Here is a 27,178-nt window from a genome sequence, read left to right as displayed (position 1 = left end):
GTACAGTTGTGTTGTTCTGAGGCTCTACCCCTCGCAGAAAATGGAGTAAGACAAGGGGACACAGAGGAGGGGTACCCTCTTAGAAAAAAAGGGATCCAAAGGGTTCTTCAGCTGTCCCCGTAGGAGAACCCTTTTTGGTTCCTGGTAGAACCCTTTTTGGTTTCAGGTAAACCCTTTCAGGTTCCATCCCTCTGTGGAAAGGGTTTTACATGGAACCCAAAAGTGTTCTACCTGGAACCAGAAAAGGTTCTTCAAAGGGTTCTCCTATGGGGACTGCCAAAGAACCCTTTTAGTTTGGAGATGAGCCTGTGTTCAGTAGAGAGATGGCTCTGCTCTCTATCCTTCCTCCTCTATTCCAGCAGTTCACTCAGCTTTTATGTGCCTATGCGTGTCTCTCAAAAGCAAACAAGAGACAAATGACAGTGACAATGGAGAGAAGAGAGAAAGGAGGGGTGATAGAAAGAGCAATGATAAAGGTAGAGAGAAGAGAATAAACAGGGGAGGGATATCAATAGGATAAAGAGGAGGACTGAAATAGAGAGAGAAGGATGGAGGGGGATGTGCTTCTGCAGCCAGTTGTCATTTCAATTCAAAGGACTGGATTCAAAAGATGTTCTCTTTAACCTCTTAAGGATTTTCGCCTAAAATGACATACCCAAATCTAACTGCCTGTAGCTCAGGCCCTGAAGCAAGGATATGCATACTCTTGGTACCATTTAAAAGGAAACACTTTTGAAGTTTGTGTAAATGTGAAATGAATGTAGTAGAATATAACACATTAGATCTGGTAAAATATAATGCAAAGAAAACCTTTTTACAAACCTTTTTTTGTATATTTATTTTGTACCATCTTTGAAATGCAAGAGAAAGACCATAATGTATTATTCCAGCCTAGGTGCAATTTAGATTTTTGCCAGTAGACAGCAGCAGTGTATGTGCAAAGTTTTAGTATTTATTTGTATTTCTGTTCAAAATGTTGTATCAAGACTGCCCAAATGTGCCTAATTTGTTTATTAATAACTTTTCATGTTCAAAACTGTGCACTCTCCTCAAACAGTAGCATGGTATTCTTTCACCGTAATATCTACTGTAAATTGGACAGTCCACTAATCCTAAAGAAGTCTCAATAGTTCTGGTTGGTGGCAATAACTAAAACCACTCGTTAATTTTAGGCTTGCGCTGCAGTCATTTTCATACACTGGAGTTTAGAGCCCACACTTTGTCCAATAGCCAAAAGTCCAGCTGAACAGCTTCAAGGGCAAACATAGTGGTATGAATATTTCATTTCCTTCCTATTCACATGGTGAGCCAGGGCACAGCACGGCTCCACAGGCTCCTGTAGTCCTTAAAAGCTGGCTGGAGTCCTCCTGGCTGGGACTGGGCTTGGAGTCTGGGGCTAAGGGTGGGGCTGGGGACTAAGTTTGGTACCGGGGCTTAGGTCTGTTTCTAGCCCTGTTTCAGTTGGAGTCTGCAGCAGACTCTCTCCCACCTCCAGCTGCCTGTAGCAGCCATGTACAGTTGAAGTCGGAAGTTTACATACACCTTAGCCAAATACATATCAACTCAGTTTTTCACAATTCCTGACATTTAATCCTCGTAATAATTCCCTGTCGTAGGTCAGTTAGGATCACCACTTTATTTTAAGAATGTAAAATGTCAGAATAATATCAGAGAGAATGATTTATTTCAGCTTTTATTTCTTTCATCACATTCCCTGTGGGTCAGAAGTTTAAATACACTCAATTAGTATTTGGTAGCATTGCCTTTAAATTGTTTAACTTGGGTCAAACATTTTGGGTAACCTTCCACAAGCTTCCCACAATAAGTTGGGTGAATTTTGGCCCATTCCTCCTGACAGAGCTGGTGTAACTGAGTCAGGTTTGTATGCCTCCTTGCTCGCACACGCTTTTTCAGTTCTGTCCACACATTTTCTATAGGATTGAGGTCAGGGCTTTGTGATGGCCACTCCAATACCTTGACTTGGTTGTCCTTAAGCCATTTTGCCACAACTTTGGAAGTATGCTTGGAGTCATTGTCCATTTGGAAGACCCATTTGCGACCAAACTTTAACTTCCTGACTGATGTCTTGAGATGTTGCTTCAATATAGCCACATCATTTTCCCTCCTTATGATGCCATCTATTTTGTGAAGTGCACCAGGTCCTCCTGCAGCAAAGCACCCCCACAACATGATGCTGCCACCCCCGTGCTTCACAGTTGGGATGGTGTTCTTCGGCTTGCAAGCCTCCCCCTCTCCAAACATAACGATGGTCATTATGGCCAAACAGTTCTATTTTTGTTTCATCAGACCAGAGGACATTTCTCCAAAAAGTACAATCTTTGTCACCATGTGCAGTTGCAAACCGTAGTCTGGCTTTTTTATGGAGCAGTGGCTTCTTCCTTGCTGAGCGGCCTTTCAGGTTATGTCGATATGGGACTCGTTTTACTGTGGATATAGATACTTTGTAGCTATTTCCTCCAACATCTTCACAAGGTCCATTGCTGTTGTTCTGGGATTGATTTGCACTTTCCGCACCAAAGTACGTTCATCTCTAGGAGACAGAACACATCTCCTTCCTGAGCGGTATGACGGCTGTGTGATCCCATGGCGTTTGTACTTGTGTACTATTGTTTGTACAGATGAACGTGGTACCTTCAGGCGTTTGGAAATTTCTCTCAAGAATGAACCAGACTTGTGGAGGTCTACAAAAAAATTTCTGAGGTCTTGGCTGATTTCTTTTGATTTACCCATGATATCAAGCAAAGAGGCACTGAGTTTGAAGGTAGGCCTTGAAATACATCCACAGGTACACCTCCAATTGACTCAAATGATGTCAATTAGCCTATCAGAAGCTTCTGAAGCCATGACATAATTTTCTGGAATTTTCCAAGCTCTTTAAAAGCACAGTCAACTTAGTGTATGTAAACTTCTGACCCACTGGACTTGTGATACAGTGAATTATAAGTGAAATAATCTGTCTCTAAACAATTGTTGGATAAATTACTTGTGTCAAGCACAAAGCAGATGTCCGAACCGACTTGCCAAAACTATAGTTTGTTAACAAAACATTTGTGGAGTGGTTGAAAAAAGTGAAAGTTTTAATGACTCCAACCTAAGTGTATGTAAAGTTCCGACTTCAACTGTACTTCACTCTAGAATCATTCTGAGATAAGGCCTATATCAAAAGCTCTGCAAGTGGTTTTCACTTCATTGATCTTACAGCTCGCAAATGCCCAAAGCATTGTATACATTCTTTATCATAATCAATAATGGTTCAGCATTGAGCCCGAAGATTGCAGGGAGATTTTTATAGATCGTGATGCGGATGATGAAGATGATGATGATGATTATTGTTATGACGATCATTATGCTGGTTTTGACATTGTTCGTGATGATAATGGCGATAATGATATAACGCTAAAGAGGATGTTTATTGATCACTGTGTGTATATGATTGTCACAATGAGCCCAGGGTGTAATGACAGTGATCACGGTGTGTGTAGTTGCATGGCTAATGGCAGCGTGGCTAAGGGCAGCTGTTAACCTGATGGATGTCTCCTCCTTTCCTCTCATCTGCTCCTCTTCTGCCTGCAGATGATGGGAAGCTATCTCTGGACGAGTTCCAGGCGTTCTTCTCCGACGGGACGCTGAACGAAGAAGAACTGGAGAAGCTGTTTCACACAATTGACTCTGATAACACCAGGTGAGACAGAGCATCACATCTCACTGCAACAGCAGAGCAGAGCTACTGATGGGCACAATGGGTCTGGACCTCAGTGTGGAGATATCATTGAAGCTATATGAAACTATCCTCTAGTTCTCTAGTCTACTTTTATCCATTGCTGGGCTATCCCAGAACCTCTATTCCCCTCTATTCATGCTAGTAGCCTGTTCACTAACATATAGGGCTGCAAAAGACTTGTGTGCGTGTCTGCATATGTAAATGGGCGTATCCTATAGGAATGTGTGTTTGTGCTGTGAAGTGCTATACAGGCAAGTTGATGTTTATTGTCATGAGTCTTGTCTTGGAGGCAGAACTGAGCGATTTCCCCTTAGATGAGCCAGCTGCAAAGACAAAATTGGCAATATTGTAAGAATTCATGAAAACTAAAATGTGCTTTTTGGTCTTAATTTAAGTTTAGGGTTAGGCATTAGGGTTAGCAGTGTGGTTAAGGTTAGGTTTAAGGTTAGGGTTAGGTTTAAAATCAGATTTGATGACTTTGTGGCTGTGCCATCTAGTGACCACTCTGCAGAGCTGCCTCCAGAACAAGATTAATGACTGAAACGCTAACCCGCACTATACAGTAGGCCAACTCTGCCTGTGTGTATTTTGATCTAGTGAACTAGATCTGTAATATGTAATTCATCATCTGGACTGTTCAAATAAAGTGTGTTACATTGAGGAGGAAATTTCACAAGTCTGAGCTACAATAAAAAACTGCCGTGTGTATGTGCGTGTGTGTGTTTGTGTGTGTGAGTGTGTGTGTGTGTGTGTGTGTGTGTGTGTGTGTGTGTGTGTGTGTGTGTGTGTGTGTGTGTGTGTGTGTGTGTGTGTGTGTGTGTGTGTGTGTGTGTGTGTGTGTGTGTGTGTGTGTGTGTGTGTGTGTGTGTGTGTGTGTGTGTTTGCAAAAGTATACAATTTATCTATACTCATAAATATCACATCCACTTTTTGAAGGTCTTTTGATGTGGAACTGGTGTAACCTTCAGCTGACAGGCCTTTGTTGATGACACCTTTAGATTAAAAAAAGAGAAAAGGAGAATGATGAAGAGAAAGATGAAGCATCAGGAAAAGAGATGGAGAATGATGAAAGAATTGCAGAGACTAAGGCCAGTCTTCCAGTTCCTGTGTTACCTGTGGTCTCTCCTCTTATCTCCTGCCACTCTTTCTGCCTTTTACCCGTGGCTATCCATGACATCAACCTTGTTATTTTCCGACACTAAATGCTTTCTCTCATTAGAATATCAATTGAAATAACTTTATGGTTCCCCTAAATTTCTCTTTAATCAGGACTTTATATTTTTTATCAAACACATCTTTAGATATTATCAGAAAGTTTCCTTCACCATTACTTGTTTTATTTATTTAACTAGGCAAGTCAGTTAAGAACAAAATTTTATTTACAATGATGGCCTAGGAACAGTGGGTTAACTGCCTTGTTCAGGGGCAGAACGACAAATGTTTACCTTGTCAGCTTGGGGATTCAATCTAGCAACTTTTCGGTTACTGGCCCAACTCTCTAACCACTAGGCTACCTGTCACCCCCATTACTCAACAGTATAACCAGTTACTGTTGGGGGGTAATTGATTGGCCTGTTTAGAATGTTAAATTACAATGTAAGCTTTTGCTATTTAATGGCAATCTAATTTATCAGCTGACTGGACCACAGCAAGCAAAGATGAACTGTTCTCCTTATTCCTGCTCCTCATCAATCTGGTTCCGGCAGATTGTAATTTGTAATCAGTGATATGTAGCAGTTTCATGCCAAAGAATAAGATTCAAAATTAATAACGATTTAGTGACCTGAAGCTGAATTCATGGGCACAGATATGCTTCTGATTCAAGTTCGGGTCTTGTAACCTGCTGGTCCCCCCTGATGGATAAGTATAGATATAGAGGGTTTATACTGTAGATCCATGTTGTGTCGCATGCCAGCCTTTCCTCTGTTTCTTACCCCATTCTCCCACTGCCTCTTCCTGCTCTCTCTCTCCCTATGCTGCTCTAACCTGTGGTGTGTTAGTAATGTTGACACTAAGGAACTCTGTGGTAAGTTTTAACAGATTCATCTGTGTGTGTGTATCTGTGAGCTTTACATGACGTTTGTTTGTGTCTTTGGATGTATTGGATATGTGAACGTATAACCAGATTGTTAATATGCCATGAGTAGTTTTTCATCCCAACCATCCCAGTAGAATATCTGCATTGATTAATCACGTAGCTAGTCCGTTATCCCATAGATCACATGAAGTGCCTGTGTGTGTGTGTGTGTGTGTGTGTGTGTGTGTGTGTGTGTGTGTGTGTGTGTGTGTGTGTGTGTGTGTGTGTGTGTGTGTGTGTGTTGTGCATGCCTGTGTGTGTTTGCCCCTCTTACCACTGTCCTCTTCCCTGTCCTTCCAGACTACTTTGCCAAACACATGGGTGACTATGAGGGTGTACTGGCCTCCCTGGAGACTCTCAACCTGTCCATCCTCAGAGCCATGGACTTCACCAAGAAGGTGAGTCTCAACCCGGTACACTACACTAATAGGTGCTATTAGATGTGTGTGTGCATGTCCGTCTGCCAGTTTGTCCTGTCTATACTACTGTATGTATTAATCATTTGCATGTGTTTTCAGGGCTGTGTTGGTCATGGAATTTTGAATGACGGTTATTACTCAGCCAAATGACCGCGGTCACAGTTATAACCGTTGGAATAGCAACGGCAAAAAAACATTTTTTTTATTAAATGTAAGACACACATGTTCTCCTCTCCCCCGCTCCTGACTGCATGTGTTGCCATAGAAATAGATTTCTATGGCAGCCCAGGTAACCGAAGACTTGTTTGCAACAAAGTTGCATCATGTTGTTAAGAATCCATGTTATCGTAGAAACCAGTGGCGTTCGGGTGTCGTTTAAGATGTGACAGGATCAATATATTTTGGGGGGAATATGGCCATATTTTATATTACAGCCTATTGGATGACTGTCATTCATATTCCATTCACCCAACTGAATGTAACGTCGATAGGTTTAGGCTACTACATGATACTCACATTTTCCCTATATCCATCATGAGGTTGCTACAACTTAGCCTATGAATGAAAGTTTACAACATATGTGGACAGAGAATTTTGAGTAATAAAGATGACAGACAGTGGTGACACATTCATATAATTCCTTCTCGCATCTATCTACACTCTTCCTTTCTCTCACATTTTCCCTTCGCTTGTAGACTTCAGTGCACAACACATCAGCTGTCTGTGGCCAGGTGAAGAAAACATATCATGACTGCTAACCACTAAACACAGCCTACATCACTGTCACGTCAGAGTCAACATAGCTACTAGAACTAACGTGTTAGTAAACCCGCAACAATCAGGCAGTACAGTGTACATTCAGCAGCAAGCAGTTTAGCAGGTCCTGGTGGCAATAAATTAATCAAACCAAAAGTTTACCTTGACTTGGAAGAGTTCCAGTGTTGGATAGTCATAGTCAGGTAACTCCCCTTCCCCTTCCTCTCTGTTTGAGCCAGGTGTATGAGTAGGCTACACTAGCTAGCTGCATTAGATATTAGCTAAGTAAGTGAAAGTAAAAAAAATAGGGCCTCCCGAGTAGCACAGTGGTCTAAGGCACTGCATCGTGCTAGCTGTGCCACTAAAGAACCTGGTTTAAGTCCAGGCTCTGTTGCAGCCGGCCGCGACCGAGAGACCCACGGCGCGGGGCACAATTGGCCCAGCGTCGTCCGGGTTAGGGGAGGGTTTGGCTGGCAGGGATGTTCCTGTCCCATTGTGCATTAGCGACTCCTGTGGCAGGCTGGGCGCAATGCACGCTGACACGGTCGCCAGGTGTATGGTGTTTCCTCCGACACATTGGTGCGGCTGGCTTCCGGGTTAAGTGGGTGTTGTGTCAAGAAGCACAGCTCTTTGCCTTTCTCTCCCGAGTCCGTACGGGAGTTGCAGCAATGGGACAGGTCTGTAACTACCAATTGGACAAAAATGTTATATTTATATATATTTATATATATATACACAATGAAATATAGCTAGCTCTCTCTATCACTCTCTTGCTTCTCCTTCACTTTGGAATAAATGTATTTGTTCAAAACTGTTCAACTATTGTCTTTCTCTCACTTTGAGTCAACTACTCACCACATTTAATGCACTGCAGTGCTAGCTAACTGTAGCTTATACTTTCAGTACTAGATTCATTCTCTGATCCGTTGATTGTATTTGTTAATTCTCCCCGCAACTAGCATAAAACAAATGTGCCTGATATGCAATGAGTCTGTAGCTCTCGTGAAAGCAGGCAATGTTAAGCGTCATTATAACACCAGGCACAGTAAATTCGATCAGATGTATCCCCTGAACACAGAGGTGAGAACAAACAAGATTAACCAACTCAAATCCCAATATGAGAAGTCTACCAAGGTCCTTGTCAATTCTCTGACAGCCTAACAACGTGCAATGGAGTGTTCACTGAGGATAGCTTGGGTTTTGGGAAAACACCCCAAAACAATTCAGACGCTGAGATGTTAGAAGAATGCATGTGTGAAGTTGCTGACACCTTGCTTGAGGGTTAAAAAAAGATGAGCTCAGGGAAAATATCAAACAGATCCCACTGTCAGATTCCACAGCAATGAGGAGAACTGAAATATTAGCTGAAGATTTAACTTCACAACTTGATGTATAAGGGCACAAGGCGAGACCCAGATGCAGACATGGGAGTTAGATGGTTTGAGTATTTATTAAACAATCCAAAAGGGGTAGGCAAGAGAATGGTTGTGGACAGGCAAAAGGTCAAAACCAGTTCAAAGTCCAGGAGGTACAGAGTGGCAGGCAGGCTCGAGGTCAGGGCAGGCAGAATGGTCAGGCAGGTGGGTACGGAGTCCAGAAAATAGGCAAGGGTCAAAAAAACGGGAGGACTAGCAAAAGAGAATGAAGCAGGAGTACAGGAAAACCGCTGGTTGACTTGAAAAGTATACAAGACGAACTGGCACAGAGAGACAGGAAACACAGGGATATATACAGCAGGGATAATAAGCGACATCTGGAAGGGGTGGAGACAATCATGTCAAGTGAAACAGATCAGGGTGTGACATGTTGAGGCTATTCAGAATGCAACATGTATTTCATTAGCTGTGGATAAATCAACAGATAACACTGATAATGCCCAGCTTCTGGTGTTTGTCAGATTTTATAACGAAACAAGGAATTCTGTGAGGAGCTGTTGGGCTTAACAAATCTAGAAGCACACACGCGAGGACAGGATATGCATGAGGCCATCAAAGGGATGCTGACAAAAGGGAGATAGATCTGAAGTCACCACAGATGAAGCTCCAGCCATGATAGGAAGAGGGAGGAGACTGGTTGCACATATAAAAGAGGACCACCCTGACCTGACATCTCACTGCATCATCCATCAATTTGTCCTGTGTGTCAGTCTGTGAAAATAGTATTCTGAGGTCATGACAACGATGATGAAACTTCTCAACTTTTTGAGAGCGACATCATCCCTACAACACCGCCTGCTACAAGGCATTCTGACAGAGGCCAATGCCAGTTTTGATTACTTACTACGGCACAACAATGTCAGATGACTGAGCAAAGGCAGGATTCTGGAAAATTTTGGGGCCATTCAGGAGGAAATCAAAGCTTTCTTATGAGAGCAAAATAGTGACAAGGCAACTCAATTTTCTGAGTTTTCAGAAGAGGAGAAGTTTCATTTTTGACAGACATTACATGGCACCTTAATCAACTGAATGTTAAGCTGCAGGGACGGGACAACACAGTGTGTGACATGATAACAGCAGACCGGGCTTTTCAGAAGAAATTGGCGCTTTTCTAGAATGATCTCCAGGGAGAATTTGTCCTCTTCCCCAATCTTTTGGTGCAAATGCAGGGAGACAAAGATGTTCCCAACAATGTTGATTTCACCCAGAAGCTGAAGGATAACTTCAAGGCTTGCTTTGATGACTTCACTGTTGGAAGATAACTGCTGCTGCTCATCCAGAACCCCATTCTTGGTCACAAATGTGACAAAGTTGTCAGAAGAAGCAAAACAGATCTTCAGATAGATAGATGTTGCATCACAACAAATGGAGTTGATTGAGCTGCAAGAAAATGTGGCTTTGAATGAGCAGGCTGGATATTGTGACCCTGATACTTTCTGGGAAAGATGGTGCCTGCAGCTGATGTCACTGTTCTCAAGAAACTAGCATTATACATCCTGACTATGGTTGGCTCCACATACAGCTGTGAATCAGCCTTCTCCACAATGAACTAAAAACAAATACTGTACCAGGCACACCAATGAACACCTGCACCATTGTCTCAGAGTTGCTCTCACACCATTTGTGCCAAAGTTCAAAGCATTGGCAGGAGACAGAAAGTGTAATTTCTCTCATTAATGCAAGGTAAGGCCCAGAGTGACTTATACATGAATATTGCATGGCCCACAATGACATTCTGCCCATTCAGATGATTATTTTTGTTAAACTCTCCTTTGTTCTCCAGAAAACATGCACTGTATTTTATTTAAATATATATATATTAATTCAAGGCCAATGTACAATGGTTCACAGTGCACATTTTGCATAGACAATTATGCAACCACTTTTGTTCTTCAGCAATGTTGATGCAATGTTGTACGTTTACATTCGAAAGAAGTTGTATTTAATTCATAGTCTCATTTAATGTATTTAATGTACATTTTATATAACAACATGTTTCCTAAGTCGTGGACGACTATGTTTGTTACTACGCTGTACCACTTTGCCACCTAGGAAATTTGTGTCTCTGGACCTTCTTAAATAGTAGTTGAGTACCCCTGGTCTAGGAACAAGAGGACAGATACAGAGCCTTGGTCTGACGCCATTAAAAGGTAATTTACCACCTTCACGAGTGCAGTCTCAGTACTATGATGTTGTCTAAAACCAGATTGGAGTGTTTTGTATTCATTATTTATCTTCAGGAAGGCAGTGAGTTGCTTTTTTTTTTTAGAAGAAGAAGAATGGCAGATTCGAAATAGGCCGATAATTTTTTTTGGGGGGGGGGGGATCAAGGTTTGGCTTTTTCAGGAGAGGCTTTATTGCTGCCACTTTTAGTGAGTTTGGTACACATCTGGAGGATAGGAAGCAGTTTATTATGTTCAACATAGGAGTTGAACTATTTCAGTAGTTTAGTTGGAATAGGGTTCAGTAGGCAGCTGGAAGGTTTAAAGGCCATGACTATTTTTGTGAATGTGTCGAGAGATACAGGATTGCAAAACTTGAGTGTCTCCATTGATTTTAGGTCCTGGCAGTTCTGTGCAGACTCTTTTCGTCAAAGAAGTTCATGAATTCATCACTGCTGAAGTGAAGGCCATCTTCTCTTGAGAATGCTGCTTTATAGTTAGCTTTGCGACAGTATCAAAAATACATTTGGTATTGTTTTTATTCTCAATTTGGTTGAAAAAGTAGGTTGATCGTGCAGCAGTGAGGGCTCTTCGAAATTCAGTACTGTCTTTCCAAGCTAGTCGGAAAACTTCCAGTTTGGTGGAGCGCCATTTCCATTTCATCATTCTGGAAGCTTGCTTCAAGGCTTTATTATTTTCTACATTGTAGAATAATAGTGAAGACATCAAAACTATGATATAACACATATGGAATCATATAGTAACCAAAAAAAGTGTTAAACAAATCAAAATATATGTTATATTTGAGATTCCTCAAAGTAGCCACCCTTGCCTTGATGACAGCTTTGCACACTCTTGGTATTCTCTCAACCAGCTTCACCTAGAATGCTTTTCCAACAGTCTTGAAGGAGTTCCCACACATTCTGAGCACTTGTTGGCTGCTTTTCCTTCACTCTGTGGTCCAACTCATCCCAAACCATCTCAACTGAGTTGAGGTCAGGTGATTGTGGAGGCCAGGTCATCTGATGCAGCACTCCATCACTCTCCTTATTGGTCAAATAGCCCTTACACAGCCTGGAAGTATGTTGGTTCATTGTCCTGTTGAAAAACAAATTATATGTCCCGTTAAGCGCAAACCAGATGTGATGGCGTATCACTGCAGAATGCTGTGGTAGCCATGCTGGTAAAGTGTGCCTTGAATTCTGAATAAATCACAGACAGTGTCACCAGCAAAGCACCTCCACACCATCACACCTCCTCCTCCATGCTTTACGGTGGGAACCATATATGTAGAGGTCATCCGTTCACCTACTCTGCGTCTCACAAAGACACGGACGTTGGAAACAAAAATTGCAAATTTGGACTCATCAGACCAAAGGAAAGATTTCCACCTGTCTAATGTCCATTGCTCGTGTTTCTTGGCCCAAGCAAGTCTCTTCATCTTATCAGTGTCCTTTAGTAGTGGTTTCTTTGCAGCAATTCGACCATGAAGACCTGATTCATACAGTCTCCTCTGAACAGTTGATGTTGTGATGTGTCTGTTACTTGAACTCTGTGAAGCATTTATTTGGGCTGCAATTTCTGAGGCTGATAACTCTAATGAGCTCATCCTCTGCAGCAGAGGTAACTCTGGGTCTTCCTTTCCTGTGGTGGTCATCATGGGAGCCAGTTTCATCATAGCTCTTGATGTTTTTTGCCACTGCACTTGAAGAAACTTCAAAGTCCGGATTGACTGACCTTCAGGTCTTAAAGTAATGATGGACTGTCATTTCTCTTTGCTTATTTGAGCTGTTCTTGCCATAATATGGACTTGGACTTTTACCAAACAGGGCTATCTTCTGTATACCACCCCTACCTTGTCATAACATAACTGATTGGCTCGAAAAAAAGGAAAACAATTCCACAAATTAACTTTTAACAAGGCACATTCATTGAAATGCATTCCAGGTGACTACCTAATGAAGCTGGTTCAGAGAATGCCAAGAGTGTGCAAAGCTGTCATCAAGGCAAAGGGTTGCTACTTTGAAGAATCTCAAATATAAAATATACTGCTCAAAAAAATAAAGGGAACACTTTAACAACACAATGTTAAAGACTGTCATTAGGTACCGAGATGAGATCCTCAGACCCCTTGTGAGACCATATGCTGGTGCGGTTGGCCCTGGGTTCCTCCTAATGCAAGACAATGCTAGACCTCATGTGGCTGGAGTGTGTCAGCAGTTCCTGCAAGAGGAAGGCATTGATGCTATGGACTGGCCCGCCCGTTCCCCAGACCTGAATCCAATTGAGCACATCTGGGACATCATGTCTCGCTCCATCCACCAACGCCGTGTTGCACCACAGACTGTCCAGGAGTTGACGAATGCTTTAGTCCAGGTCTGGGAGGAGATCCCTCAGGAGACCATCCGCCACCTCATCAGGAGCATGCCCAGGCGTTGTAGAGAGGTCATACAGGCACGTGAAGGCCACACACACTACTGAGCGTCATTTTGACTTGTTTTAAGGACATTACATCAAAGTTGGATCAGCCTGTTGTGTGGTTTTCCACTTTAATTTTGTGTGACTCCAAATCCAGACCTCCATGGGTTGATAAATTGGATTTCCATTGATTATTTTTGTGTGATTTTGTTGTCAGCACATTCAACTATGTAAAGAAAAAAGTATTTAATAAGATTATTTCTTTCATTCAGATCTAGGATGTGTTGTTTAAGTGTTCCCTTAATTTTTTTGAGCAGTGTATATTTTGATTTGTTTAACAATTTTTTGGTTACTACATGATTCCATATGTGTTATTTCATAGTTTTGATGCCTTCACTATTATTCTACAATGTAGAAAATAGTAAAAATAAAGAAAACCCCTGAAATGAGTAGGTGTGTCCAAACTTTTGACTGGTACTGTAGGTCAGGAGACATGTTGGACAAAACCCCCTGAGTCGATGATGATTCCGAAAACCTTTTGGAGTTGATCTGTGGACTTTTCCATGTGAAAATTGAAGTCACCAAAAAATGGAATATTATATGCTATGACTATCTACCGTGGTTCGATAGGAATTCAGGGAACTCAGTGAGGAACACTGTTATACGGCCCAGGAAGCCTGTAAACAGTAGCTATAAAAAGTGATCAAGTAAACTGCATAGATTTCATGACTAGAAGCTCAAAAGACAGACTGTTTTTTTAATTTGCTGTCATAAATGTTAGCAAAACCTCCGTCTTTGCGGGATGCGCAGGGGATATGGTCTTTATTGTAACCAGGAGGAGAGGCCTCATTTAACACAGTAAATTCATCAGGCTTGAGCCATGTTTCAGGCAGGCCAATCACATCAAGGTTATGATCAGTGATTAGTTCATTGACTATGACTGCCTTGGAAGTGAGGGATCTAACATTAAGTAGTCCTATTTTGAGATATAATCATAATCTCTTTCAATAATGAGAGGAATGGAGGAGGTCTTTATTCCAGTGAGATTGCTAAGGTGAACGCCGCCATGTTTAGTTTTGCCTGACCTACATCGAGGCACAGACACAGTCTAAATGGGAAAGCTGAGCTGACTATACTGACTGTGCTAGTGGCAGACTCCACTAAGCTGGCAGGCTGCTTAACAGCCTGCTACCTGGCCTGCACTCTATCTCATTGTGGAACTAGAGGAGTTAGAGCCCAGTCTATGTTGATGATAAGATGACAGCACCCCTCCAGCTTGGATGGAGTCCTTCACTCCTCAGTAGGCAACACTTGGTCCTGTTTGTTGGGGAGTCCCAGAAAGAGGGCCAGTCATCTACAAATTCTATCTTTTGGGAGGGGCAGAAAACAGTTTTCAGCCAGCGATTGAGTTGTTCGAGTCTGCTGTAGAGCTCATCACTCCCCCTAACTGGGAGGGGGCCAGAGACAATTCCTCGATGCCAACACATCTTTCTAGCTAGGTTACACACTGAAGTTATGTTGTGCTTGGTGACCTCTGACTGTTTCATCCTAACATCGCTGGTGCTGACGTGGATAACAATATCCCTATACCATCTACATTCGCCACTTTTAGTCTCAGCCTACACCATCTAAAGATTAGCCTTTACATCGGTAGCCCTGCCCCCTGGTAAACAATGATTGTTGGATGATTCTTTTTAAGTCTAATACTGCGGGTAATGGAGTCGCCAATGACTAGGGTTTTTCAATTTGTCAGAGCTAATGGTGGGAGGCCCCGGCGGCTCAGATCCCATAACGGGTGGAGGAGAGACCTGAGAAGGCTCGGGCTCTGACTTAGGCTCGTTGCTTAGTGGGGGAAACCAGTTGAAAGTTTCTATCGGCTGAATGAGCGATACCGGTTAAGCATGCCAAATGCATTTCTTTCCAGAAGCCATTAGAAAATTGTCCAGCTGCAGGGGCTGTACAGGAGGATTAACAATACTCCCTGTATTTACTGGTGGCACAGACGCTCTATCTTCCTTTCCTACACTTAAATTTCCCATGCCTAACGATTGCGTCTGAAGCTGAGCTTGCAACTCTGCTATCTTCACTCCTGCAGAGCTCCTGCAGATCTATGTCCAGATAAAGCGTACGGGGTGAGTAAATTTAATTTAAAAAGTTGTTGGAGGACAAAACTAAGACCTTAGTAAACTTATTAAATCCGTAGTTTGATTATATAGTTATTAAGAGTAAAAAGCGAAAAAGTTTGGCAGCTAGCCAAGTGGCAAGAAACAGTACAACAGTACGGAGACAAAGCGGAAATGCGTTGAACGACTGTGTTGAACAACTGCTGTTTTATGTATCAGTCTATCTCAGCCCTCACCATTGCTCTCTTTCTCCAGGCTGGATATCGGCATGCCGTGCAGTTTACAGTCCTGGTACTTGACGGAACCGAGCTATATATAAGTACTGCAGGTTAGAGTCCTTAGAGTTGGCTGAATGGCTGTTGTAAACTATCTAGGCGTACACTGTCTAGGAGTTCACTCTTTAAATATTGATGGTCCTTTTTACGGTGCTGCGCTAGGCAGTGCTGCAGCTACTGGTGCTGCTGTGTTCACATGGTTGGCTGTGCTGCAATGGCTTCCTCAGGACCTTGGGGAGGAGAGAGATGGCACTTCGGATGAAAACCATTTCTGTTTAAACACAGCTGAATGACTACAAACAAGAACACCTTCAATGATTTAGAAAAGCAATTTTTTTCCATCACTGTCATGTCCTCCTCCACTCTTTTCTCCATCACAAATCTCTTCTCGTTCTCTTCTTTTGTTATTTCTCCTTCTCTCACAGCATTTGTTCCTGTTCTTCTCTCTTCTCTTGCAGCACCGACTCTGCTGCTATGCTCTGATGTTTAAACTTAAACATTAAACGTCTCCTTTAACGTGAAGTGTGTTTACAGGGCGGCTGTTGAAACCTTTTACAGGTGGAAGGTCTCAGTATGTCTGAAACCTCTTGAAGAGTATCTTAAATAACTCTCACGGCGCCCCCTGTGAGAGTTATTTTCCTACTATGGCTGAAAAATCTTTGTTGAGGAAAATGTACTTGATACGATTGTGATGTATTGTTTATTAAGATGAATGCACTAATTGTACATCGCTCTGGATAAAAGCATTTGCTAAATGACTAAACTGTAAAATGTAGTTTCCCTCTGTACGGATTGTGAAATTCTCCCAGGCAAAGAGGGAGCATTAAAGAATGCTGCTTTCATGCTTCAAATTCCTGCCTTATGGTGTGCAGCACAATCCTCCTGCCTGCTGTTCTGCTTTCCACCTTTGAACTTTGACACAGTATTGAGTTGCGCATCCCTTGAGTTTGATTGCAATCATGTCCATTATGGCGTTTCCCCTGGTGAGTGTCTCAGGGGTTCTCTTTCGCGTAGCTGGAAAATAAAGCCCAGGAGATTGATGTCTATTTCATTTTGGATAATCTAACAACCCAGGCTCAACTCCATGTGATGTAAATGGGATATTTCCATTCACTTCATGAAATATTCATCCTGTGAAAGTCTGTGTCAACTAGAGGGACAGTTGTAACCCCTTTTTAGGATGAAAATTAAATATGCAGACCAATTCTCAAAAGTCATTAAGTAATTAATAAATCTCCATGTGATGTTTGCTTGAGGACCTGACTGGTTTACAGAAGAAGCTACTGATAACTTCTCTGTTTTTGAGATAGACTGTGAGTCTATCTTTCATGTCTCAGGGGACACACCACTAATAAGTCTGTGTCAACTAGAGGGACAGTTGTAACCCCTTTTTAGGATGGAAATTAAATATGCAGACCAATTCTCAAAAGTCATTAAGTAATTAATAAAAAGGAGCTTGAAATAATGCATCCTGAACTTTCACGCAAAGCTTTGGTAATTAAGAATAATTTGGGTGTCTATGTGAGTGATTTACATCTCTGCCTTCCTCTGGTAGTGCTAGCGCTACAGCCTTGTCTTTGTTAAGCTGCAGGATTACTCAGGTGGTTAAGAGCTGCATTCATTTGTAAAACTCCTGAATATCTTGGGTATTGCATACAAATCTTTATTGTTGTTGGTGTAATCCACTCCACAGAGACAGAAGGAAATGTCAGTGAAGCAGTTTGTGCCATACCTAAATCTAGCTGGTATACCTGTGTCCCTGCTTGCTTCTTGATCTTCCATAGTTGCCTGCGAACATGTCATTAGCATTGTGTGAAACTGTCACGCTATGGGATTCTACCTGCTGGGCTGAATTGTTTCTGATGACAGGCTGGTCACAATGATTGCACTCATACCTGTACAGCCAAACTACCAATGCGGTGATTTTGTTCTGGGTCTGTCTGTATCCCCCTAAGAGCAGGCTGTGTGTCAGTCAGGGGCTGTCATTAAGAGAAGATTGGCAGCTGACTCCCTAACAGTCATTTCTCACCCTTCAGCTGACATACTGACCCAGCACTGGACCACCAGGACTCACTGTGATTATCTGGATGGCAGGGACTGGATTTGATGCTAATGGAAAGAGATGTGAGCTATAGATCCAGTAAGTCCTTTGGGGGAAAAGGACTTTCCACATAACAGTCAGTTAGACTATATCAAAATAACCAAACAAACATAAATATGTACCCAAATAAATACACAAGTGTACAGGACATGTGTGTTGAATATTCCAACTACTGTACTTTAAAATCAGTTATGCTAATAAGGAAATCTGAAATGTTTCCAGAACGTTTTTAATTGGCTCTTTAGCAGGTGGAAATGATTAATGGACACTCCCATGGGGGGAGGATAGGAGTAAGAGAAAACATGAGAATTCATTAAACACATCTCATCTGCTTTTCGTCCTGCGCACACTGTTTAATGACCTACTCTCATTATCCTCTTATTTATTCAAGCCTGGACTCAGCACACACACACACACACACATTTTTTCTGAATCCACTCAGGACAAGTTATTTATTTTGCTAAGTGACCTTCCAAGTTTGCAACTTTTCCAATGTGACATTTCTTACGCTGGCCTGTTGTTTTCCTTTTTTTGATTTTCTGTCCTTTCTTTCTTTTTCGTGTGCACCACTTTCATTTTCTCTCTGTTCTCCTCTCCACACCTCCTCATCCCTGCTGCGCCCAAGAGTTAGCAAAACAATATATATATTTTCTTTTTACAAAGAAAATGTAGTAAGGAACTATATAGTGTATACAGTAAGTATTCAGACTCCTTCACTTTGTCCACATTTTGTTACGTTACAGCCTTATTCTAAAATGGATTAAAGAAAATCCTCATCAATCTACACACAATACCCTGTAATGACAAAGGGAAAACAGGTTTTTAGACATTTTTGCAAATGTATAAGCAAAAGAAAGAAATACTTTATTTACATAAGTATTCCCTTTGCTATGAGACGTGAAATTGAGCTCAGGTGCATCCTGTTTCCATTGATCATCCTTGAGGTGTTCCTACTGTCACGATTCCCACCGACGGTGGCGCCCCCTCCTGCTCGGGTGGCGCTCGGCGGTCGTCGTCACCGGCCTATTAGCTGCCACCGATTCCCTTTTGCTTTTCCCTTTTTTTATTTTGTGACACCTGTGGTCAATTAGCCATTAGAGGGGCTATTTAGTTTAGCTGGCCCGCTCCTGTTCGTGCGGGATTAATGATTGTTTCTTGTGTGACGGCTTGTGTTCATGTCGACGTTGTTGTACGCCGCATGTATTTTCTCCCCTGTGTGTGGGAACATTTGTTTTTTGTGAGTGTATATTAAAAACACCACTACCCTGTGTTCGCTGCTTCCTGCGCCTCATTCCTCCTCCACAATTACCAAGCCTTAACAGAATCCCGCACCCCGATAGAAGGCATGGAATCAGCGGGAGCAGCGGCCACTCCTCTGCCCTCGATTGAGGAACGCGTACTCCACCACACGACAGTCCTCCATCGCATCGGATCGGCAATGGACCAGATGATGGAGAGGATGGACAGATGGGAGAGAAGTGGTATCCTCTCTCCACCTCCACCTCCCCCGATACAGCCATCTTCGCCTCCCATGACGTCTGGCTCTGGCGCGCTTCGTCTGGCTCTCCCGAGGGAGTACGATGGGGAGGCGGCTGGGTGCCAGGGGTTTTTGCTCCAGCTTGAGCTGTACCTGGCCACCGTCAGACCTGCTCCCACGGGGGAGGAGAGCGTGAGTGCCCTCGTTTCCTGCCTGACGGGCAGAGCTCTGGAGTGGGCTAATGCGGTCTGGAACGGTCCAGACTCGGCGAGGGACCACTACCCGGAGTTCACCCGCCGCTTTCGGGCCGTGTTCGACCACCCTCCGGAAGGAAGAGCGGCGGGTGAACGGCTGTTCCACCTCAGGCAGGAGACGAGGAGTGCCCAGGAATTCGCGCTGGACTTCAGGACCTTGGCTGCTGGGGCGGGGTGGAACAACAGGGCCCTCATAGACCACTACCGCTGCAGTCTCCGGGCGGACGTCCGCAGGGAGCTGGCCTGTCGGGACACAGCTCTGTCCCTGGACGAACTGATAGATATGTCCATACGACTGGTCAACTTGCTGGCTGCCCGCGGGCGTTCGGAGAGGGTCCTGCCCGTTCCACCCTCGTGCACCCCCGCCCCTACCCCTATGGAGGTAGGGGGGGCCGTGCCAAGGGGCACCGGAGGAGGTGGCTCCTCCTGCACCAGCTGTGGTCGGAGAGGACACACGGCCGACCGGTGCCGGAGGAGCCAGTCTCGGAGTCGAGATGGTAGGCAGAACACTTCTCGGTTACCTCAGGTGAGTCAGCACCAGATTCACCCAGAACCCCCTGTTGGTCATGTGTTTTTACCTGTTTTGTTTACTAAATTTTTTCCCTCTTCCCAGCATAGGGCGCTAGTCGATTCAGGCGCAGCTGGGAATTTTATGGACCGTGGACTTGCCATTAAGCTGGGCATTCTGCGGGTGCCGATAGATTCTCCTTTCCCCGTGCACTCCCTAGATAGCCGACCATTAGGGTCAGGGCTAGTCAGGGAGTCTACGGTGCCACTGGACATGGTAACGCTGGGGAATCATAAGGAACGCATTCGTTTTTTCCTTATTGACTCGCCTGCGTTTCCGGTGGTGCTGGGGGTCCCCTGGCTGGCTGGTCACAATCCCCGTATTTCGTGGAAACAGGGGGTTCTCCAGGGGTCGACAGAGGAGTGTTCAGGTAGGTGTCTAGGAGTTTCCATAGGTGCCACGTCGGTGGAGAGTCCAGACCAGGTGTCCACCGTGCGCATTCCCCCCGAATACGCCGATTTGGCGATCGCTTTTTGTAAAAAGAGGGCGACTAAATTACCACCTCATCGACAGGGGGATTGTGCGATAGATCTCCAGGTTAACGCTGCGCTTCCCAGGAGTCACGTGTACCCCTTGTCACAGGAGGAGACGGCGGCTATGGAGACATATGTCATGGAATCTCTGGGACAGGGGTACATTCGGCCCTCCATCTCACCCGCTTCCTCGAGTTTCTTTTTTGTGAAGAAAAAGGAGGGAGGTCTGCGTCCGTGCATTGATTACCGAGGTCTAAACGCTATTACGGTGGGGTTTAGTTACCCACTACCTCTCATCGCTACGGCGGTGGAATCATTTCACGGAGCGCAGTTCTTCACAAAACTGGATCTCAGGAGCGCGTATAACCTGGTGCGTATCAAGAAGGGAGATGAGTGGAAAACCGCCTTTAGTACCACATCGGGCCATTATGAGTACCTGGTCATGCCGTATGGGTTGAAAAATGCTCCAGCCGTCTTTCAATCCTTTGTTGACGAGATTCTCAGGGACCTGCACGGGCAGGGCGTGATTGTATATATCGATGACATTCTGATATATTCCGCCACCCGCTCCGCGCATGTGTCCCTGGTGCGCAAGGTGCTTGGTAGACTGCTGAAGCATGACCTATACGTTAAGGCTGAGAAGTGTGAGTTTTCCAAACGAGCCGTCTCCTTTCTGGGTTATCGCATTTCCACCACGGGGGTGGTGATAGAGTGTGACCGCGTTAAGGCCGTGCGTAATTGGCCGACTCCAACCACGGTGAAGGAGGTGCAGCGGTTTTTAGGCTTTGCCAATTACTACCGGAGGTTTATCCGGGGTTTTGGCCAGGTAGCGGCTCCCATTACCTCACTGCTGAAGGGGGGGCCGGTGCGTTTGCGATGGTCGACGGAGGCGGACGGAGCCTTCAAGGAATTGAAGACGCTGTTCACCGACGCACCCGTGTTGGCGCACCCGGACCCGTCTTTAGCGTTCGTAGTGGAGGTGGACGCATCCGAGGCTGGGGTGGGTGCCGTGCTATCACAGCGCTCGGGTGCGCCATTGAAACTCCGCCCCTGCGCTTTCTTTTCGAAGAAGCTCAGTTCGGCGGAGCGTAACTACGATGTGGGGGACAGGGAGTTGCTAGCAGTGGTTAAAGCTTTGAGGGTGTGGCGGCACTGGCTTGAGGGGGCTAAACACCCCTTTCTCATCTGGACCGACCACCGAAACCTGGAGTACATCCGGGCAGCGAGGAGACTGAATCCACGTCAGGCGAGGTGGGCCATGTTCTTCGCCCGGGTTTAGGTTTACCATCTCCTATAGACCGGGTTCCCTAAATACTAAGGCCGACGCGCTGTCCCGTCTCTATGACACGGAGGACCGGCCCATCGATCCAACTCCCATCATTCCAGCGTCTAGGCTGGTGGCACCTGTGGTATGGGAGGTGGACGCGGACATCGAGCGGGCATTGGTGTTGGAACCTGCGCCTGCGCAGGTGCCCGTGGGGTGCATGTATGTGCCGCTCGGTGTTCGTGATCGTTTGATTCGGTGGGCGCACACGCTACCTACTGCGGGTCATCCTGGTGAGGCGAGGACAGTGGGGAGTCTAAGGGGGAAGTACTGGTGGCCCACCTTAGCTAAGGACGTGAGGTCCTATGTCTCTTCCTGTTCGGTGTGTGCCCAGAGTAAGGCTCCTAGGCATCTACCAAGAGGGAAGTTACAGCCCCTCCCCGTTCCACAACGACCATGGTCGCACCTGTCCATTGACTTCCTGACAGATCTTCCCCCCTCTCAGGGGAACACGGCGATTCTGGTGGTTGTGGATCGGTTCTCTAAGTCCTGCCGTCTCCTCCCATTGCCCGGTCTCCCTACGGCCCTGCAGACTGCGGAGGCCCTATTTACCCACGTCTTCCGGCACTACGGGGTGCCGGAGGACATTGTCTCTGATCGAGGTTCCCAGTTCACATCCAGGGTCTGGAGAGCGTTTATGGAGCGGCTGGGGGTCTCGGTCAGTTTGACCTCCGGTTATCACCCCGAGAGCAATGGGCAGGCGGAGAGGGTGAACCAGGAGGTGGGCAGGTTCCTGAGGTCGTATTGCCAGGACCGGCCAGGGGAGTGGGCGAGGTATATTCCCTGGGCTGAGTTAGCCCAGAACTCACTTCGCCACTCCTCTACTAACATATCACCCTTTCAGTGTGTGTTAGGTTACCAGCCGGTCCTGGCACCATGGCACCGGAGTCAGACCGAGGCTCCTGCGGTGGAGGACTGGGTCCAGCACTCCAAGGAGACCTGGAGAGCCGTCCAGGACTCACTAAAGGAGGCCAGTGCGCGGCAGAAGAGGAGTGCTGACCGCCACCGCAGTGAGGCGCCCATGTTCGCACCGGGAGACAGGGTCTGGCTCTCGACCCGGAACCTGCCCCTCCGCGTGCCCTGCCGGAAGCTGGGGCCGCAGTGTGTGGGGCCCTTCAAAGTCCTGAGGAGGATAAACGAGGTGTGTTATCGGTTGCAACTCCCTTCCTATTACCGTATTAACCCCTCGTTTCATGTGTCTCTCCTCAGGCCGGTGGTAGCTGGTCCCCTTCACGAAGATGAGGTGCCGGAGGTCCCTCCGCCCCCTCTGGACATCGGGGGGTCCCCGGCGTACAGCGTACGGGCCATTCTGGACTCGCGACGCCGGGCGAGGGGCCTACAGTACCTCGTGGACTGGGAGGGGTACGGCCCGGAGGAGAGGTGCTGGGTGCCGGCGGCGGACGTCCTGGACCCATCTATGTTGAGGGAGTTCCACCACCTCCGTCCGGATCGCCCTGCCCCTCGCCCTCCGGGTCGACCTCGAGGCCGGTGTCGGCGCGCTGCGGGAGCCGCGCGTCAGGAGGGGGGTACTGTCACGATTCCCACCGACGGTGGCGCCCCCTCCTGCTCGGGTGGCGCTCGGCGGTCGTCGTCACCGGCCTATTAGCTGCCACCGATTCCCTTTTGCTTTTCCCTTTTTTTATTTTGTGACACCTGTGGTCAATTAGCCATTAGAGGGGCTATTTAGTTTAGCTGGCCCGCTCCTGTTCGTGCGGGATTAATGATTGTTTCTTGTGTGACGGCTTGTGTTCATGTCGACGTTGTTGTACGCCGCATGTATTTTCTCCCCTGTGTGTGGGAACATTTGTTTTTTGTGAGTGTATATTAAAAACACCACTACCCTGTGTTCGCTGCTTCCTGCGCCTCATTCCTCCTCCACAATTACCAAGCCTTAACACCTACAAATTGATTGGAGTCCACCTGTGGAAAATACAATTGATTGGACATGATTTGAAAAGGCACACACCAGTCTATATAAGGTCCCACAGATGACAGTGCATGTCAGAGCAAAAACCAAGCCATGAGGTCGAAGGAATTGTCCATAGAGCTCCGAGACAGAATTGTGTCAAGGCACAGATCTGGAGAAAGGTACCAAAACATTTCTGCAGCATTGAAGGTCCCCAAGAACACAGTGGCCTCCATCATTCTTAAATGGAAGTTTGAAACCGAAACCACCAAGACTCTTCCTAGTGCTTGCTGTCTGGCCAAACTGAGCAATTGTGGGAGAGGGGCCTTGGTCAGGAAGGTGACCAAGAACCTGGTGGTCACTCTAACAGAGCTCCAGAGTTCCTCTGTGGAGATGGAAGAACCTTCCAGAAGGACAACCATCTCTGCAGCACTCCACCAATCAAGCCTTTTTGGTAGAGTGGCCAGGCAGAAGCCACTCCTCAGTAAAATACACATGACAGTTTTCCAAAAGGAACCTACAGGACTCTCAGACCATGAGAAACAAGATTCTCTGGTCAGATGAAACCAAGATTGACCTGAATGCCAAGTGTCACGTCTGGAGGAAACCTGCCACCATCCCTACGGTGAAGCATGGTGGTTACAGCATCATGCTGTGGGGATGTTTTTCAGCCGCAGGGACTGGGAGACTAGTCAGGATCGAGGCAAAGATGAACGGAGCACAGTACAAAGCGATCCTTGATGAAAACCTGCTCCAGAGAGCTCAGGACCTCAGACTGGGGTGAGGGTTCACATTCCAACAGGACAATGCACATCACCAATGAACTATCATGGTCCAAACATACCAAGACAGTCGTGAAGAGGGCACAACAAAACCTTTTCCCCCTCCGGAGACTGAAAAGATTTGGCATGGGTCCCCAGATCCTCAAACGGTTCTACAGCTGCACCATCGAGAGCATCCTGACCGGTTGCATCACCGCCTGGTATGGCAACTGCTCGGCATCTGACCGTAAAGCGCTACAGAAGGTAGTGCGAATGGCCCAGTACATCACTGGGGCCAAGCTTCCTGCCATCCAGGACCTATATACTAGGCAGTGTCACAGGAAAGCCCATAAAATTGTCAGAGACTCCAGTCACCCAAGTTATAGACTGTTTTCTCTGCTACCACACGGCAAGCGGTACCAGAGCGCCAAGTCTAGGACCAAAAGGCTCCTCAACAGCTTCTACCCCCAGGCCATAAGACTGCTGAACAATTAATAAAATCGCCACCGGACAATTTACATTGACCCCCCTCCCTTTTGTACACTGCTGCTACTCTTTGTTTATTATCTATGTATAGTCACTTCCCCCCACATACAGTGAGGGAAAAAAGTAATTGATCCCCGTGAAGGATTTCAGTCCTTCAGTCCCCAGGCCGAGGGAGATTGACAGTTCTTTTGTGTTTCTTCCATTTGCGAATAATCGCACCAACTGTTGTCACCTTCTCACCAATCTGCTTGGCGATGGTCTTGTAGCCCATTCCAGCCTTGTGTAGGTCTACAATCTTGTCCCTGACATCCTTGGAGAGCTCTTTGGTCTTGGCCATGGTGGAGAGTTTGGAATCTGATTGATGATTGCTTCTGTGGACAGGTGTCTTTTATACAGGTAACAAACTGAGATTAGGAGCACTCCCTTTAAGAGTGTGCTCCTAATCTCAGCTCCTTACCTGTATAAAAGACACCTGGGAGCCAGAAATCTTTCTGATTGAGAGGGGGTCAAATACTTATTTCCCTCATTAAAATGCAAATCAATTTATAACATTTTTGACACGCGTTTTTCTGGATTTTTTTGTTGTTATTCTGTCTCTCACTGTTCAAATAAACCTACCATTAAAATTATAGACTGATCATTTCTTTGTCAGTGGGCAAACGTACAAAATCAGCAGGGGATCAAATACTTTTTCCCCTCACTGTACATGTACAAATTACCTCAAATAACCTGTACCCCCACACACTGACTCTGTACCGGTGCCTCCTGTATATAGCCTGATTATTGTTATTCTTATTGTGTTACTTTTTATTATTACTTTTTATTTTAGTCTACTTGGTAAATATTTTCTTAACTCTTCTTGAACTGCGCTGTTGGTTAAGGGCAGTGCCCCTGTGACAACAATTTTGAACCCCCTTGTGTCCCACCTAAATGTGGAGTATGAAATCATTTTTACATAACTAATTTTTGCTATCGTTATTTTTTTACATCCGTTATTAGACAGTGGGAACGCGGAACATGGTCTTTTGCCTGCTAATGCCTGCAATGCAGTGAAGAAAACAATATGACAACAATAACGTCTAATGTAACTGGCCCATCTAACAGTACAACCGGCCCAAGCTTGGTCCCCCCAGTTGAAATGGTCTAGAACCGCCACTGTCAACTGGGAGACCATTTGTAAGGTGTGGGATACAGAAATGAGGTATTATTACACACATAGTGAGTCCATGCAACCTATTATGTGACTCAGTTGGTAGAGGGTGTGGCTCAGTTGGTAGAGCATGGTGTTGGCAATGTGTTTGCAACGCCAGGGTTGTGGTTTTGATTCCCACGGGGGACAAGTACGAAGAAAAAAAATGTATGAAATGTATGCAAGTCGCTCTGGATAAGAGCGTCTGCTAAATGACTAAAATGTAAAATTTAAACATTTAAATTCCTGGACTTATTTAGGATTGCCATAACAAAGAGGTTGAATACTTATTGTAGTGTTGAAAACATAATTCCACTTTGACATTATAGGATATAGTGTGTAGGCCAGTGACAAACAAATCTCAATATAATACATTTTAAATTCAGGTTGTAACACAATAAAATGTGAAAAAGGGCTGTGAGTCCTTTCTGAAGGCACTGTTGCTGATGCTGTATCGGTTGGATCATGTTCCATCCTTTCTTCAGTTGGGACAGAGGGACAGAGTATCTTCAACGTGTTTTCAATGCTGACACACAGTCCAAACCCAGAGACAAGTCCACTTAAGTGCTTCTGTTGTTTTGTACAGGACCAAGGTTTCATCCAACTACTTTTTCTTAGATGAGGTCATGAATAAGGTTTCCTGAAAATGAGATTCTCAATGGCTCCTTGCTTATTTTCTGTTTACTGCTGAAGTCACAGCATCTTTGTCTGTGTAGCAGTGAAGTTATATTAACCATGGCCCGGTGTGAACTCTAGTGGCACTTAATATCTATACCTCTCGCCTAATCAAACCTGGTGACTAGGGTTACTGGGTTACCACGGTAACAGAGGAGGCACTTATCAAGAAGCCCTCACCTGCTTTGCTGTAAACCAGAGGTGTTGGAGGGGAAAGCCAAGGGATTGATCCCTACTGTGCCTCTGTTTGTTCTGTTTCAGGGACATATTTCAACAGTCAGTGTTGATAATTTGATGAGAATGTGTAAATAATTTTTTCAGTAAAGAAATTTGATGGGTGTGTCATGCAACCAACTGTCACAATAACATCTGTTTGTCATCAAACATCCCAGTGTGTGGTCTGTCTAAAGGGATATATTTTGCATTGTTAGCCTGGCTCTCTGAGTAATAAAGTTCCACCCAGTTAATATATTTTTGGGGTGGAAAAAAGAGGGCGCAGAAAGAGGGGGAAGGAGTGAGGAAGCTAGCCTTCAAGGCATGGTTGCTGTGTTTCCCA

At 45.3% G+C, this 27,178-nt stretch overlaps 1 protein-coding gene across 2 annotated transcripts in view; it reads left to right on the top strand.

Moving 5' to 3' along the window:
• The window catches only part of LOC106560819 (N-terminal EF-hand calcium-binding protein 2), a 151,472-nt gene that overhangs the window by 56,878 nt on the left and 67,416 nt on the right, over positions 1-27,178 (top strand). For both annotated transcript variants that reach the window (XM_014124148.3, XM_014124147.3), the window contains exons 3-5: positions 3,595-3,703; positions 5,743-5,768; positions 6,120-6,217. In XM_014124148.3, the coding sequence (XP_013979623.1) occupies positions 3,595-3,703; positions 5,743-5,768; positions 6,120-6,217 (233 nt within the window). The remainder of the gene's footprint in view (positions 1-3,594; positions 3,704-5,742; positions 5,769-6,119; positions 6,218-27,178) is intronic.

Source organism: Salmo salar, chromosome 10 (assembly GCF_965601325.2).
Source record: "Salmo salar chromosome 10, fSalSal1, whole genome shotgun sequence".
In the NCBI taxonomy this organism is placed as follows: domain Eukaryota; kingdom Metazoa; phylum Chordata; class Actinopteri; order Salmoniformes; family Salmonidae; genus Salmo; species Salmo salar.
Note: the sequence above shows the minus strand (reverse complement) of the source record. Positions and strands in the feature narration are given on the sequence as shown.